Genomic DNA, 15,362 nt, shown 5'->3' on the forward strand with positions numbered 1-15,362 from the left:
TGGATCATGATCCATGTTGGGAACATATTTTTTAAACTAGCATATAATTTCAAAAAAAACAAGATTTAACGCTGAAAAGTAAGGAACAAAAAAAGAAGAAGGAACAAAAACTTATAGTGACGATGATAGAAATAGCCCGACTCATAATTGTAGTATTTTCTTAGAGTCCACTTATTTTATTTCTTAACCCCCAGAACGTTGTAGCTTTGACTTTGAGAAAATTTTAATTCATGTTTTAATAATATGTACTTTACATATTCATAGTGTCAGATGATAAACTAAACAACAGACGCTTAAAGTCAACTAATATTTTATAAGTCTCTTAATACATTCGTTAGTTGTTTCACTTTTCTATTAAAAGAAACCGACATACTTTCAGAATTTTTAACGATCTCATTAAAAAATCCTCACAACTTTAAAAGTCAACTAATATTTATTGGGAGAAGATTGGTCCATTTTAGCGATGAACATTGATTACCCATATAGGACGAAAAAACAAAAATGTAAACTTGAAATGTACCACGACCACGAGGGAGATGGTGTTAACCATACATACCATAACCATATTGCGAGAAAAGAAAAAACAAAATATTACAAAGGCTTTTAATATGGTCCCTGTGGTTAGAAAACTCAATATGGTCCTGGTAAGATCCAAGTGGACTCCTTTTGAATAACTTCATTTGTTTGTTATAAATTAGTTATCCTTTTATTCATTGTGGGGGTTTTGTCGTCTGACAAAATTGGAGTATTTAATTACAACTGTAAGTCTGTAACGTAAATTTTTTTTGGGATACAAATTCTTTTTTCCCCTCTCAAAAGAGAGACTACTTTGAGCTTCCAAGTTCCAAGTTGCGGGATGCAAATTTTATTACACATAAGAAAGTACGTATATATGTGTATCTATTTAAGACTAATGTATCTTATTAATTAACTAATCAAGGTGACTAACGTTGAAATTGTAATTTGCTTTGCGCAAAAAAGAAATTGTAATTTGGTATCACTATATTCATTCTTCTCTACACAGTGATTAAATTAAAGAATTCAAAACAGTGGTCATTTCTTTCTCTATGTAGTTTTATAGCTATATATATATATATATATAATGAAATTTTAACCTTTTGTCAAACTTCTAGATGTAGCGCTACCAAAAGAAGTTCTTAGAGGCATATTACATGTATGCATATATATATTTATATATATATACAATTCATTTTAAAAAATCATCAACAATGATATACTTTTTTTACAAAAAAATAGTAATATATTTAAATTTCGTTGCCAGTAAAAATTTGTTCCTGATATAGGGTTATAAAATATTAAAATCTGAATTTGTATGATATGGAAAAAAACTTGAATAGATCCAAATCAAGCCCAGACATTTTTCCTTTCTTTTTTTTTAACAAAAAGAATCCCATGCTTTCACGTCTTCTAATTCATTGTAATAGAGGCATGCAAGAGCTTTCTTTACTCATATGATTTTTGATGATTCCATGCGGTCTTTTATAGTATTAATATTTTTTTTTGTAATTTCGTATAAATCATGTAATTGTATGAGAAAAGAAGAAGACACTTAAAATTTAAAAGAAAAAAAAAAATAACTGTTGTCGTAAGTTGTGAAGAGCAAAATGAGTTCCAAAAGCACAGGAATTATCGTATGGAGTGTCGTCGCATTCATCATCGTCTTGTTAGGTTTGGTATCGTGGTGGATTAGCATCATATTACGAAAGAAATCAAAGAATGACAATTGCTGTAGTGATGATGATAAGGTAAGTCGATATTTTTTAAACAAAAAATATTTTGTATATCATTATATTTGTTTTCTATTTACATTTTCTTGTATTTAGGATGGGACATAACTAATTACTATAACAAATCTAAGCAGTTCTTTAAAAGATAAAATCACTAGATTTTTTTTCTTTCTTTTTATGTGCGGTTCCAGAGTCAAAGAAGGAATGGTTTAGAAGACACAAAGTCACAAAGTCCAAGTCGTTCAAGCGGTTAAATATTTGTTTTTAAAGAATTTGATAAGCGGGTACATTATAGTAGGATTTAAGAAGTATATATACCCGTAAACTGGTTATTTAAAATACCGTGTAGAATTTTATATGTTCCAAATAATACCCGTAAGCATTTTCCTATATTTAAAAGTCATTTTGTTAAAAAAATTTACATATTATTTTAGCGAGTTGGCTTAAAAATAATAAATTCAACTTATTTTAGCTACAATTCCTTTGTTTTTTCACAAAATGTTGTTGTTGTTTTGATGTACAAACACAATAACAAAAACGAAAGAGACTTCTCTCTCAATGGTTTCACCCACAATAACAAAAACAATAACAATAATAAAAACGAGGCTGCGAGAAGCTTCTCTCAATGGTTCACCCACGCTTGATCATCTGCATCTTGTAATATTGTTCCCATTCTAGTTTTTATGGCTTTTATTTTTTTTTGGGCCTAAAGCTGCTGGTTTTGTCTAAAGCATTAAAACATTGTAATTAAACGCGTGTTCCTTTTGGTAATATATTCACATTTTATCCAAAAAAAAAGAAAGAGACTTCGTTTTTCTCCTTTGGTGTTTACTCTCGAAATAAATGGGATGCGGTGAGAAACCCTGGGAGATAACTCTGGGATTTGTCTCGTTCCATTGCTTTTTGCGTGGTAGATAAGTTACTGCACCGTTACAGTAATGTTATTTTGTCCAAGCGAAGATCCGGTTCACAAACCTTATTTTGTTAGCTTAACTATTTAATTAAATCAGCCCTACTGCCCTACATGAATGAATTTCCCTTAATTAGTCTCCAAATTAGTTTAGTCAGCAAACTCACTCAGTGTATTTGTTAAACCACATAACACCAAGGCTATACACTGAGGATGACAAAACAGAGTCGCTGATTGTTTCTGATATTCTGACTCCAAGAATAAAGCGTTTTGGGCGTTTTAAACTTCGTTTATGAAGCTCTCTTGCTATATCCATGTCTCTTGGCAAACGTTTTGATCTTTCTTGGGAATAAATATGCTATGAATCCATAATGTGTGTATTTTCAGCCAAGTCCGGATCAAATTTCTCCACGTTTGAAACAATTGTGTATGTGTTGAAGAAAAAAAAAATGGAAGGCACTCTCCATTCTTTGAAGGTTCCATGGCTCAATTCTTTGACAACATATGATGTGAAAAAAAGGATTACTATGAAGGATAAAAGAAATGAATTATTTCTTTCTTGAAAGAAGCTAAACTAATTGTTATAGAGCTCTATTATGGATTATGAATCCAAGAAGCTGATTAGTTTCTTTGTCTTCTCTCCATACCCTTTTCATGATATCCAGAGATGAGAGTATTAGGTATACGAGGATCAAACGGAAGACCTCCAAGCTCCCACTCTCTATATATCACTTCTGCACCTTCCATGTCTCCTATAGTCAAGAGCGAGCTTACCACAGCTCTATAACCTTCATTACTCTGACCAGCATTCTTGTGAAGCTCCCAAATCCTATACACATCTTCTTTCTCTCCCACATCACCATACACGGTCATGAGAGCCTCGTAAGCCCGGTTTCTTGACACTGAATCAACCAACAGCTCTGTTCTATGCAGCATAGCTAAAGCCTTCTCCGTTGAACCAGATTTCAGGTAAGCCTTTGCCATGTCTATGCACGTTCTCCACTCTAGTTTGATTCCTTCGTTGCTGCTTAGAAACTTCTCCATCGCTTTGATGTCTGATACAGCTGCGTATACCAAGAGCGCGTAGTTTGCTGTGAGATCATTTGGCTCGACATTGTTCTCTTCCATTTCGTTTAGAAGCTGATTCACCTTTTCTTGGTTTCTCATTGGGCTGTAGATAGATAGCAGTAGGTTGTATGGGGCAGGTTTCAAGAGGAAACCGAGCTCTCTCATCTTCTCGAACACGGACTCTGCTTTTTGCAGAGTGGTCTCGGATCTTGTGTACAAGGTTAATAGAGTTGTGTAGACAGTGTAGTCCTTCATGGTCTCAGGGATGCTTTTTTCGAAGAACTTCTCTGCTTCTTTCAGACCCAAAACTATCTCTATCAACTGAATCCGAGATGCGATATCTTCCGGGAACAGAGTGTAAACCTGATGTGAACTCATCCATTCTGATATCTAAAAACCAGCAAGAAAACAGAGAAAGATAATATGATCTGTGTATATATGTATAAAGAAAGGGTTTTTGATCAGTGAGGATTGTGTTAGATTAGAAACCTGGAGGGCATGGGGAAATAGTTGGGAATCTTGGAGCTTCTTGATGATGCATCTGAGGTCTGAAGGCTTAACTTGATTGCCTTGTTCTCGCCATTGATCAAGCACTTGAACGACAGGTGTCTTCTGATCTAAAGCCGTAGCGATACGAAGCAGCAAAGGGTTGTTATGGTGAGGAGATATTAGGGTTCCGGAATGGCGAACGCGTGAAGCGATGTTCGAAGCCGGAATCCGCCTTGCTTGTTGGGCAAGAAGTCTCATCGTATGCCTCATCGTATTTTTTTTTTTCCAGAGAGAGTAAAGGTGTTGATTGGTTGTGTTTTTACGTTGATTAACTTTTTTTTTCTTTCTCTATAATCGATGATTCGTCCGTACATATAAAGAAGATATTATGCTTGTGTAGCAAGGATTTTGTTGTTGTTTGTTTTTGCTTACGGGGCAAGTTGTGGACTCAAATTGGTAAAAAGAATAATTAATCATTAAAAATTATTATATTTGAAAGCAATATATTAGATAACCATTTTTCTTTAACAAAATTGAAAAAAAAAAAGAAATGAAAGATAATGTGAGAAGGTTGAAATGGGAATTTATTCTACTAATCTAATTTTATATTCATCATCATCTCTATACAAGTAAAAATTATCAAATAGATTCAAATCTGGTAGCGTTCAAGTTTGTGAAACTGTAATATCACTGAAAAAAAAAACAATGAAAAATGCATGGATATAGGGTATATATATAAAAAAACATCGATATATACCAAAACTAATCTTTTACCCATTTTTTCCTTTTGTACAAACCAAAAACATGAGTTGTGTCTGTTATATCTTTTCTATAACAACTGGCGCATTTCACCAGATTAATTAAAACCACCAAAAATTAAAAATAAAAGTTTTTTTTGTTTGGTAAAAAAATTAAAACTAAAGTTGGTCCAAAAAGAAGGGAAACAAAGGAGAAACTGCACAAGAAGAACAAAACAAAGAGTTCCATGTCTCTTCTCTATTTCTCCCAGCCCGAGCATAGACCTTAAGGAACTCCCCTGGGACCAACGAAATGAGAATCAATCAATGTCTAGCCAATGAAAAATGAATCTTGAAATCTCCGGCGACATTTGTTCTTCTTCCCTCTGCTTTCACCGGTGTGTTCTCGAAGGGACAGAACACCTACAGCTTCTTTTGGTATCTTCACCATCAAAGCAAGAAACTGAAAGCTGGGTTTTCTTCAAGCTCTTCGGCAGGTTTCATTTCTGCAAAGTCCTTATCTTGCATTGAACTCGATAGATCCTCGGTCGTGAAGGGAATGCTGAGCAGGAGAAGAAAAATGAAGTACTCGTTTGATTTTAAGTAGCTAAATTTAAACTTCTGCATAGCCAGAGATAAAGAGTTTGGATTTAGGATTATTTTGTTACCTAGAATCTTCATCTAACAAGAAGGCGCTGCTGTCTGCGTTGTTGGAATCCTCTGTCATAAGCACTCTCATGCTTGAAATCACCTGTTCATACACATTAGTAGGACTCAGAAGAACGAGAGAAAGAGAAAGAGAAAGGGAGGTGTTTCTGCAGAAAAGCTTACATCTTGGGATACACTTCTTGTGTTGTAGCTGTCATCCCAGTACAGTGTACATATTCTGTAAAGTTGCTGGACACTAAGGATCTGCAAAATTGACCACAACATTCAAATTCATAAACAAGTTCTTATGTATCTGAACAATATCCGTCTATTATCGAGCAAAAGGGTCAGGCCGATGGAGGGACTCACAGGGCATAGATCATGTGCGATGTCATCGTACGAGATTCTGTACTTCTGATGGATGACCTGTTGGTAAATGCCAATTAAAGGGACAATCATGAGAACTGCACAAACCTCTTATCACGAGATATAAGAAATGTGGAAAATAGAATAGACAAATCTCTTATAGGCAGAAAATTTTATAAGAACATACCAAGAATCCAACAGCTTGCCTGATATGCTTAAGTTCATCCCAGGATAAGCCAGCATACTGCGATTCAAGAGCAAAGGTATGATGAGCTAAATTGTGCTATGCATAAATCAATCTATCACTCACAAAAATAGAAAGGGGCATTCGCTGGGGAATACTTCTTCTTTTGTTTCGGCGCACCATTCCTCTAACAATGCTAAACCAGATTTTACATATTCTCCGTTGCTAAATGTACAACATTCTCGTCGCAAAAGAAGGCTGCAGACAAAAATGAACCCTGTTAGAAAAATGCCTTTACATGGACATGCCTAGTTGATAATAGACAATAAACCAATCTTTCACCTGTTAAATAATTGGACATTGATGAATGAGAATGTCTGACTAAATATCTTTTGGATAAGAACCGGAGGAACCTGAAAGTGGAAAAAGATATAAGAATTTCTAGACATTAAAGAGAAACAAAACGTGACTGGAGAAGAGAGGGTTTCATGGATTTCCCATACAAAGTTCTCCTTGAGTGTGTTTAGAAGTGCGTATAAGCCGTCATTAATTCCCTTCCAGTGGTCTAAAGGAGAATCCTTGCCCATTGACTTTGCAGATCGTAGCGAACGTCCCGTTGATGTTCGCGGTGCCTAAAGAGGTCCGTTCATATCAGCATTTACCACATAAATAGAAAAAGAAGACAAACAGTGTCAAAGGTAAAAAGAGAATAATGAACATTTTTCTTGGCCGACCTGGATGCAAAGGGAAAGCAAAGGTTGCAACTCGTTTTTCAGATTATCCCGAATCATTCCAAATATCTTTTCCACGTAAGCTGTAAGCTGTTGTTTGAAAAGCAAAGCTGGATCCTTGGCCTCAACCGGGCGAATCACTGCAGCAGCTGCAGCTGCCGCTGCTGCAGAAGTCTCGGCAGAGGAAGGGGCTGAACGGAAACCCTGGTATATTAGAAGATAATGCTTTAGAAAATTTTATTGATTTTGGAACAAAACTTCATTAACATATACAAAGAAAGGTATATATACCATGGCCATTCTTCCAAACAAGGACGTCGAAACAGGTGGTTTTCGCTGTGGAGTGGCACCGGTTCCAGAAGGTTTCAAACTTTGTTGGATCATGAACAACAAGGTTGAAGTATTTGACAACCAATATGCCAAATGCTCATTGTCATCATCATCCTGATAGTAAAGATCGTCACAAGCAAGTGTGATTATTAGATGTATATATAAGCAAAACCAGATTATCCTGTTCCAGAAAATTAATGACAAAAAAGGGGCACAGTATCCCATCTGGTGAGATTGTCTTAATTATAAAGACTTGACATGCAATTCAGTACCTTGATAGCAGAACCAATCATTTGAACAAGACGATCAAACACATTGGTCCTTTCCGCTTCAAAGGATTTCCAATGAAGAAGGCATTTGTATATCGTAAATGCCGCTACAGGCTTCCCCTGGTTGAATCCAATATTCTTTATTACGCAGTTGATAAGAGCATCAACATTCTCCTATAGCAAGAACAAACATCTTTCTTTAATAAAAAAAGGCACATCCGACAGATCAGAAATACAGAATGTAGTAATTAAACTAAACAACATACATGTTGACGTTCTATTTGCAATCTCCGATTCTTTGCATCAGATTCTTGTTCTTGGGCTCTTGTTGGTGTTTCAGTCTCAGATCCCTGCACAGATGTCATTTAACGACATACAAACAGATGGAACATAGTTCAGGGGAAAGGGATAGAAAAGCAAGACACGACTTACATTGACCAGACTTTCTTTACTAGAAAAGTAACCATTTTGTGAGTTCTGCAAGTAGGAGAGCATTACTTTAATTCATGATTGCGTAGTAATCCAAGTATATTTTTTCTGAGATATACCTTAACCGGAGTCGGAGGGAGATTTCCTGATGTGTGTAAGAGGGATTTCTGCCTCAATATTTGGTTTTCAGATTCCACATCCAAGATCTTTTCTTGAAGTCTGCAAATGAACATGTGAACAAAAAATGTGCTTAATATTGAATGCCAATGGGATCTTTGGTAAATTCATTAAGAGACTCAGAGATGTATAGTGGGTACTCGTGCACAGCTTTTTTCAAATTAACAATTGTAGTTTCTGCCTCTAAAGCCTGCTTCAGCCTCGCCTCACTTATTTTGCTTGTCTCCTCGAATTTTTTCTCTGTTTCATCAATCTTCTGGTCCAATGAACTTACCAGGGACTGAAACCAAATGAGAAATAAAGGAAATATGAAACCAAATGAGAAGTAAAGGAAATATGAAACCCTCCTTCAAATATATCACAGCTTTGATATCCTTGATAGACGGAAAAAAAAAGGAAAAAAAAAGAACAGAGCTGATTTCCTACCTTGAGCTTTTCGTTTTCACTAGTTAGCTTCTCCACTAGCTCTGTGTCAACTACAGGAACCTCCTGCAACACAGGAACGATTTCTGCTGTCTTTTTAGCAGCTTCCTTTTCCTGTAAGAGCAAGGCTTTGGTTTCCTTGAATTGAAGTTGCATTTCCTCCAATGATAATCGCAGTTTTGCATTTTCTTGTGTTTTACTTTCTTCCATGTCCATCTAAATCGTCAAATCCACAGAACATAGATGACGGATATGTTAAATATCCGAATTTAGTTATTCCAGGGAAAAGCTTTTGGAATGAAAATATTTGAAGGATAAGATGCAAACCAAAAGAGATAAAGTGTTATCTATTAACTTACCCTCATTCGTTTCTCTAGCTGCAGTCTCCATGTGAGTTCTTCCAATTGTTTCTCAAGCTTATTCTTGGCAGCTTGAAGGGCTCCCGTTTCCTTTGCAGCCTGCAGGAAATATGAAGGCATCATTGGTACAACTACTCATATTTTGCGAAAGGCCAACATGTTCTGCCTAAATTTCGAAGACCCTCAATTAGCAAGGGTAATTTCAAGCTGCTAGCAATCGCAACAAAAGAGCTAGCTCAATTATAAAACCCCACCTAATCCATTTCCTAAGCGCATACATTCTCACTATATTAGCTCATTTGAATCCATTATCTGAAGTTTGCAAGTGCCATATACTACGCTTAGAATGAGAACTGATACAAAAAAAGAGGATACACACAGAAGTGAAAAGAGAGCTCACCGTCTTAAGCTTCCGCAGTTCTTTACGGGCTAACCTTGCTCTCCATGCACTTTGTGTTGTAATTGCTGCTTTCTTTAGCCTCTGGTAATGCAACTGGGCCAGGAACTTGCGGCAATGGCTCTGTTATATAAAACGAGAACAAATTCAAAACAAGAAATTTGGGAGAAAGATGAAAAGCTTGAGACATCTAGTAGATTAACCAAACAAGAAAGAAAAAAACATGTTGTCTTTCACCATTTTTCAACAGGAACGTGTACAACACCTGAATCATAATTGCCGCCTTGTTCTGCCTTTGGAACCGTAACTCGTCACGGGAAGCCATACCACGTATTCCTGATTGAATGGAAACAGATGCAAAATATAATCCATTGTAAGACTTCCTAGCAAGGTGCATCCGTATGTCTCTCTGGATCTCCAAAACAGCAGCTTCTCTGCGCAATCCCTCGAAGATATGTCGAGAAAGTTGACCTATAAATTGCAGAAACCAAAACAGAGACTGAATAATAAGTAACATTTCTAATTGCCTGAGTACTAAAGGTCGAATATTATTCTTTTCAACTTTAAAGTACCTCTGCACACAGCCTGCATGTTTATTGCAACCTTGCGGAGCATCACAAAAGTTTTGCGGGACAAGTAGGAGCGGAATTTCCTCTGGATGGTGCTGGCTGCTCTGCCTAAGACCTCATTCCTCCGAGCATCCAAGTCAGCCATCTGTCCAGCCCTAAGGAAAACCTTCGTCTTACCAATCTGGAAAAAAAAAAAAAAGATCAATCAGGTGCTTTTCATCAGAGTTTCAAAGGTCGGCCAGATTCCAAAGTATTCAAAACATGGCTCTTCAGAATGTACCTGGTATCCTTGGAGTTCAACCTTCTCAAGAAGTTTCTTACAGGCAGCTACATCATCAGAACTAGAAAGAGGCCAACCAAAAGTTAAAATGTTTTCAACGTCTAGGTAAGTTTCCAAACACTAAATTAAAGAGAGGGAAACCTCTTATCCAAAACTTCAGGAGCAAGTAAACTAAATCTGTCTAGGAATTCTTCAAATTGTTTTCTAGTAGGAAATCCAGCACAGCTAATCCTGATTGCCTCCATCACACCCTGAAAGATATGTTTATTCAGAATTTAAAACTTGCATGCAACTATAACAAGCACATTTGTTAGAAAAACAAAAATATGGAAATCCCACCCCACAACGTAGCTGTTGCAAAACATTTTGGTTCTCAAAGATCAAAGGCTTCAGAAGATTATTGGGCTTCACGCAACGAATATAGTGAGGCTCAGTAGTACTCAGCGTTTCAAGCAATGTCACCAATTGTTGCTGCATTGAGTAAGAAAGTAGCTTCAGTAGTCATGAGACTAAGCAGACAATTTGCGTAAAACTACCTCATTTACTGCACCTTAAATCGTGAACCAATCGAAGAGAACTTTGACTTTTTGTTAGCATCTTCTGCAAGAAGAGGGAAGAGACGTGCAACAAAGGTGCACCTCGAAGCATTTAGCAGAGCCTGGTGCTCGGCAACAACATAATCTTTGTTCTTTTCCAGGAACTGTTCGGTCTGATAAGTGACCTGAAAGTATGATTGAGTACAAATTAGGGTATGAACAACTAGTTTTTAGGGACAATACTGCATTATATATTCAGAACGTTGAACCAAATCTATACTCACATCACCAGCATAGTGGCAAATTGTGAAGTCAGTACGAGCTAATTTTGGCTTACTAAAGTGCTTGTGATCTTTGAACGTTTGATACATCTTTTGAGCAAATGTTTCATGTGTTGATCTTGGGAACATGCTGAAGATACATGAAGGAAATTTTGAAATGAAGGAAGGAAGAGAAAACACACGCTGACCAATATTAATTCAAGTTCTTAGAGCCATACCAAGCCTCATCCAGGAGAGCAATGATACCGCCAGGTTTCTGAGACATGAAAAACAATTACGAATAGTGTTTAACAAATAATACGCAGTAAGAGGTACAGATCAAACATAGAGAAACTAGCAACCTTTTCAATAAGGTCCAAAATATCTTGATTATCTACGAATTCAATGTAGCTCCAATCAATTTCTTCTTTATTATATTCATCTTGTTCCATTTTGAAGACGTGCTGCCCGAGAAAAAAAAAACATGGATAATTATAAGGGATTAATCAGGCTGAACACTGGCAGCTATCTGAAGAAGAACAAACCTAAGACAAACCTGATTGAAATGTTGCTGAAGTTTCTCATTCGTCAAGTTGATGCAGAATTGCTCAAAACTGCAGAGCGCATGCAATACAAAGCATTTTTTAAGGAAAACACAAGCAAAATCCATTTGATATTTTAACTTCCTTTTAAAATATATGTCAGCTAAAAAGTTGGAAAGGTCCCTCGTTAGGTAATTATTAAAAGCTTTGGTTGTCCCTTTCACTTGATATCCGAAAACTTCTAGGAGTTGAGATATATTTACTACCCTTTCCATTGCTTACTAAAACTAGAAATCCATAGACAAACTAAATAACAGAACTATCATGTGAAGTTCCATAGTATTTCTCTAAAGTGGTTCCTTTCCCTTATTAAACATAAGGCATACCGCTTAAGCACCTGTTTGTCTTGAAACTCTCAAATCCATATATATCCAGCACTCCAATCAAATATTTTGAATCAGGATCTTGTCCAATTGAATCATTGATCTTGTTCACAATCCTGAAAGAGCAATAGAGAAAATTAAGAAAATTAAGAAAATTAAAACTAAGTTTGCATGTCTGCAAAGAAAGAGAAGCACTACCAAAAATTTGAATGTATTAATAGTAGACATACCAATCAAACAATCTTGAGTACACAGTTTTTGCCAATGCATCTCTGCTTAGGGCCGCAGATTCTGGATCCAGACATTTCGTAATGTTTTCATCACGTGTCACAATCACACGTTTACAAAGAGAATCTTCGAGAGCCTGCTCATCGCACCTGTTGAAATCCATGGAGTCAGGTATGACTTCTTTATTCCATATTAAATGAACCAGTTTCAGGAAGGGCGCTTTTCAACTTTCAAAATCATAGATAATCAATTAGTTACTCACATGAAAAGCTCAGCCGCAGTCTTCAGATGGTAGTAGGACTTCTCATCTTTTGGGGCTGACGAGTCTGCTTCTTTTCCTTTTCCAAATTCCACGTTGCCTAGATGAAGAATAGCAGCCACAACTCGAAATATTGCTTCCTGACATCAGATTTGTATCAAAAGACACTCATATGTCACACCGTAATTTCAACTAAAAAATGACAGCAAAAAAAAGAAAACTTACCTGCTCCTCTGAATTTATCCCAACAACATCCATTGCCTTTCTAGTTTCATGATACTCCTTCGAATCATCCATTCTCTCCAACTCAATGCATTGAGATTGATTCAGGTAATGAAATGTTCTTGGATCCGCCAATTTCCATTTTTTTATGTCCTTATTAAGAAATAAAAGGGAGAAAACATGAAGGCAAGAATTTCGATGACACATCCTTAATGGAAGACTCCGCCATTTAAATGATACTTCCAACTGACTTTCAATAAACGTTAACCAAACATATACAAGCAATTAAGGTTAAAAAAACTTATATACTATTGAATATATTAACATAGTTACCAGTAAAGAGCAAAGTCTAATACAAAGCTATTTCAAATACGAGATCAGGTTCTCACGACTCCAGCAAGAAGAGCACTCAGAAGTTCTGGGAAGCATTTTAAAAGGAGAGAGGGGCCATATGTACCTCAGGTGGTGCAGCACAGAGCATGTAAAAACAGTGATAATTCCTCTCAGGATCTGAGACCTGGCAAACCCGCGACCTCTCTAACAAATAAGTCCTGATAGCAGCTCCTGATATCCTGCCCCTTTGATCGAACTGAATCTCCACGAATTTACCAAATCGACTGCAACATTATAATGAGCATGAACATGATTCAGTAGGTGAAAGGATATCCTACACAAGAAGAAATGGAAAAGTGTGTACACACACAATATGTATTTGTTTATACTATTTTCACCTTGAATTGTTGTTCCTAACGGTCTTTGCATTTCCAAATGCTTCTAGAACAGGGTTGGACTACATAAAAAGAAACATAAACATATTTAAGAATGATTTTCGTTGCAACATCAACAAAAACTGACTGAAAATATCCAGAAGGTCTATATAAAAGATAGGCCATGGATAACCTCCAAAACTTTCTTTTCGACTGTCCTTCCTTCAGAAACAGCTCGACCTCCCATGTCTGCCAGATATTGCATGAGCAATTTAGTAGTCTCAGTCTTCCCTGCTCCACTTTCACCACTTACCAAGATTGATTGACTAATCCCCTGATTTATCATTTGTCTGCCGCCAATGGAAAACAAGCCAAGGAACGTCAAACAGGAAACAACCAGTGGCAAAAGGAGAAAAAAGAAAGACTCCAAAGTTACATGTCAGGCACCTGTAAGCTGCATCAGCAACTGCAAAAGGGTGGGGGCTCAGTTCTCCAAAGGCTGCACCTTTATATTGTTGCATCATATGGTTGTTATATAGATGTGGTAGTCTTCTAAAAGGGTTTACAGCAATTAGAATATTCCCTGTGTAAGTCTGGAAGAAAACATATATCAGCGCATATGCCTAACAAAGTGGAAGAAATATTGACGTTCAAGAAGCTTCAGCCAACAAAGTAAATTTTAAATGTATATGTAGAAAACTCGTTTGTAATGAAATTCAATGAGATACTCACATATATTTCGTTGATATCAAATCTTGATTTCATATTTTGGAGGACTCCTGGTTCATGTAAATATGCTAGCCTTGTCATATCATCCACTCCAGAAGCAGGAGCTTCGACATCTTTTGGGTAGGCATTTGAAACTTTAACAGCCACCTGAGAATTTCCAATAAGATAAGCAAAGTCGCTTTAAATAAACTTAATCCCTGTATAAAATTAATGATTCAAATTGGTTAAACATACCGTCTTCCCTGAGGTACACTGGACCTTAATATCATTTCCTTTAACCTCGATAACTTCACCGTCTATCCATGCCTCCTCTGGATCTTCGATCCAAACTAAAGAGCCCACATTAACAGTAGTACAAGCCTGCAAAACCAACATTTCAGATAACTCTATCTTCACAAATGTATTTGAACTCCTAATATGTACTCTGAGCATATTCCCTCCAAACTAGTGACACACCATTTGGTCCATATCTACTACAGCAAGAGGCTAGAAACTGTTCAAGGTTAAAGTTACGACAGGAAAAATCACTCTTTGAAAGAGAACTCGAGGAGCATTACATACTCTAGTCTCTAACGTGAGGTCCAGCTCAACCATTCTAGTAAATCAGTCTTGCGACATCAAGTCAATCGTGAATCAATCAAAAGTCTTCTCATCCGATTTTTCGGATTTTAGCTAGAACTCTACATCCCCCAAGGATCAAACTGTGCATGAAACTAATTTAGGCGTTCTAATAAATCCAATTCGAAGAAACAGATCATAGAAAAATCTCCAAAATTTTAGTCCACCCACGGATCAGTCAACAATATAGCTACTTATCAAAACAAGCAGAATAATTCAATTATAAGAAGAACACAATCGCAATAGAGATAGGATACTCCGAAACTTAAAACCCTCTCTGGAATGTGAACGCAAATAAACCCAGAAAATGACAGAAACAATAAGTGAAATACCATTTCCACCGGAGATTTATCAGATCAGAAACAATTTTTGCTTGCTTTTGGATCTAAACGCATGAGAATCCGCCGATAACAGATGATCGTTCACAAATTCAAACGACGGTAAATGTCTGTACGTAACTTACGCAAGGAGCAGACGAACTCTGCAACTTGAAAACCCAGAAATAATTCTAAGAACAATAAACAAAAATTCCCAGAAATGCGATTGAATCAAATGGGAGTATAAGAAGCTTGGAATTCTTCAAGCAAAGAAAAATTAAAAAATTTCAAATCTGCTCGAGGAGAAATCCTAAGCCCCTCTTCTGGTCTGTTTTTTTTTTTTTTTTTCTATAGAGACGCTTTCGTTGTTTTTTCCCTCTATATATACATAGTTGTTTATTTTCTATAGATTTTCTTCTATCTTTCTTTTCCAATTTCTGTGAGCAA

At 36.4% G+C, this 15,362-nt stretch overlaps 2 protein-coding genes across 3 annotated transcripts; both read right to left on the bottom strand.

Annotated features, from left to right (window-relative positions):
• Positions 1–3,279: 3,279 nt before the first annotated feature.
• On the bottom strand, positions 3,280–4,485 carry LOC18028699 (putative pentatricopeptide repeat-containing protein At1g28020). Its single transcript, XM_006412856.1, has 2 exons — positions 4,216–4,485; positions 3,280–4,116 (listed from the first exon to the last, which is right to left on the bottom strand). The coding sequence occupies exons 1-2, from the start codon at positions 4,483–4,485 to the stop codon at positions 3,280–3,282; spliced, it is 1,107 nt and encodes a 368-aa protein (XP_006412919.1).
• Positions 4,486–4,955: 470 nt separating this feature from the next.
• LOC18028700 (myosin-14) lies at positions 4,956–15,252 on the bottom strand. 2 transcript variants are annotated; one of them, XM_006412857.2, is made up of 39 exons: positions 14,931–15,252; positions 14,215–14,340; positions 13,984–14,127; positions 13,699–13,844; positions 13,445–13,601; positions 13,276–13,334; positions 13,002–13,161; positions 12,548–12,697; positions 12,326–12,462; positions 12,066–12,212; positions 11,850–11,951; positions 11,467–11,524; positions 11,273–11,374; positions 11,150–11,187; positions 10,935–11,061; positions 10,665–10,835; positions 10,454–10,585; positions 10,256–10,365; positions 10,115–10,175; positions 9,838–10,015; positions 9,531–9,736; positions 9,269–9,388; positions 8,869–8,967; positions 8,513–8,725; positions 8,227–8,366; positions 8,029–8,128; positions 7,913–7,957; positions 7,747–7,830; positions 7,484–7,654; positions 7,173–7,325; positions 6,885–7,085; positions 6,654–6,782; positions 6,493–6,563; positions 6,309–6,408; positions 6,154–6,210; positions 5,970–6,026; positions 5,784–5,864; positions 5,621–5,703; positions 4,956–5,514 (listed from the first exon to the last, which is right to left on the bottom strand). In XM_006412857.2, exons 1-39 carry the CDS (start codon positions 14,931–14,933, stop codon positions 5,403–5,405), a joined length of 4,530 nt encoding a protein of 1,509 aa, XP_006412920.1. In that variant the 5' UTR covers positions 14,934–15,252; the 3' UTR covers positions 4,956–5,402. The 2 variants fall into 2 exon arrangements, with proteins under 2 accessions (XP_006412920.1, XP_024005209.1); XM_024149441.1 differs by lacking the exon at positions 7,913–7,957.
• Between the last annotated feature and the right edge of the window lie 110 nt (positions 15,253–15,362).

Source organism: Eutrema salsugineum, unplaced genomic scaffold (assembly GCF_000478725.1).
Source record: "Eutrema salsugineum unplaced genomic scaffold, Eutsalg1_0 scaffold_1, whole genome shotgun sequence".
In the NCBI taxonomy this organism is placed as follows: domain Eukaryota; kingdom Viridiplantae; phylum Streptophyta; class Magnoliopsida; order Brassicales; family Brassicaceae; genus Eutrema; species Eutrema salsugineum.

Bases quoted from the DNA above. Each gene is read 5' to 3' on its own strand.
- LOC18028699 (XM_006412856.1), bottom strand. From the start codon at position 4,485: ATGAGGCATACGATGAGACTTCTTGCCCAACAAGCAAGGCGGATTCCG. The intron at 4,117-4,215 runs GTTTCTAATCTA...GCTGGTTTTTAG, and splicing joins TATTTCCCCATGCCCTCCAG to ATATCAGAATGGATGAGTTC.
- LOC18028700 (XM_006412857.2), bottom strand. The intron at 10,366-10,453 runs GTGGGATTTCCA...CATATCTTTCAG, and splicing joins TGCAACAGCTACGTTGTGGG to GGTGTGATGGAGGCAATCAG. The intron at 7,086-7,172 runs GTATATATACCT...CTAATATACCAG, and splicing joins TGTTTGGAAGAATGGCCATG to GGTTTCCGTTCAGCCCCTTC.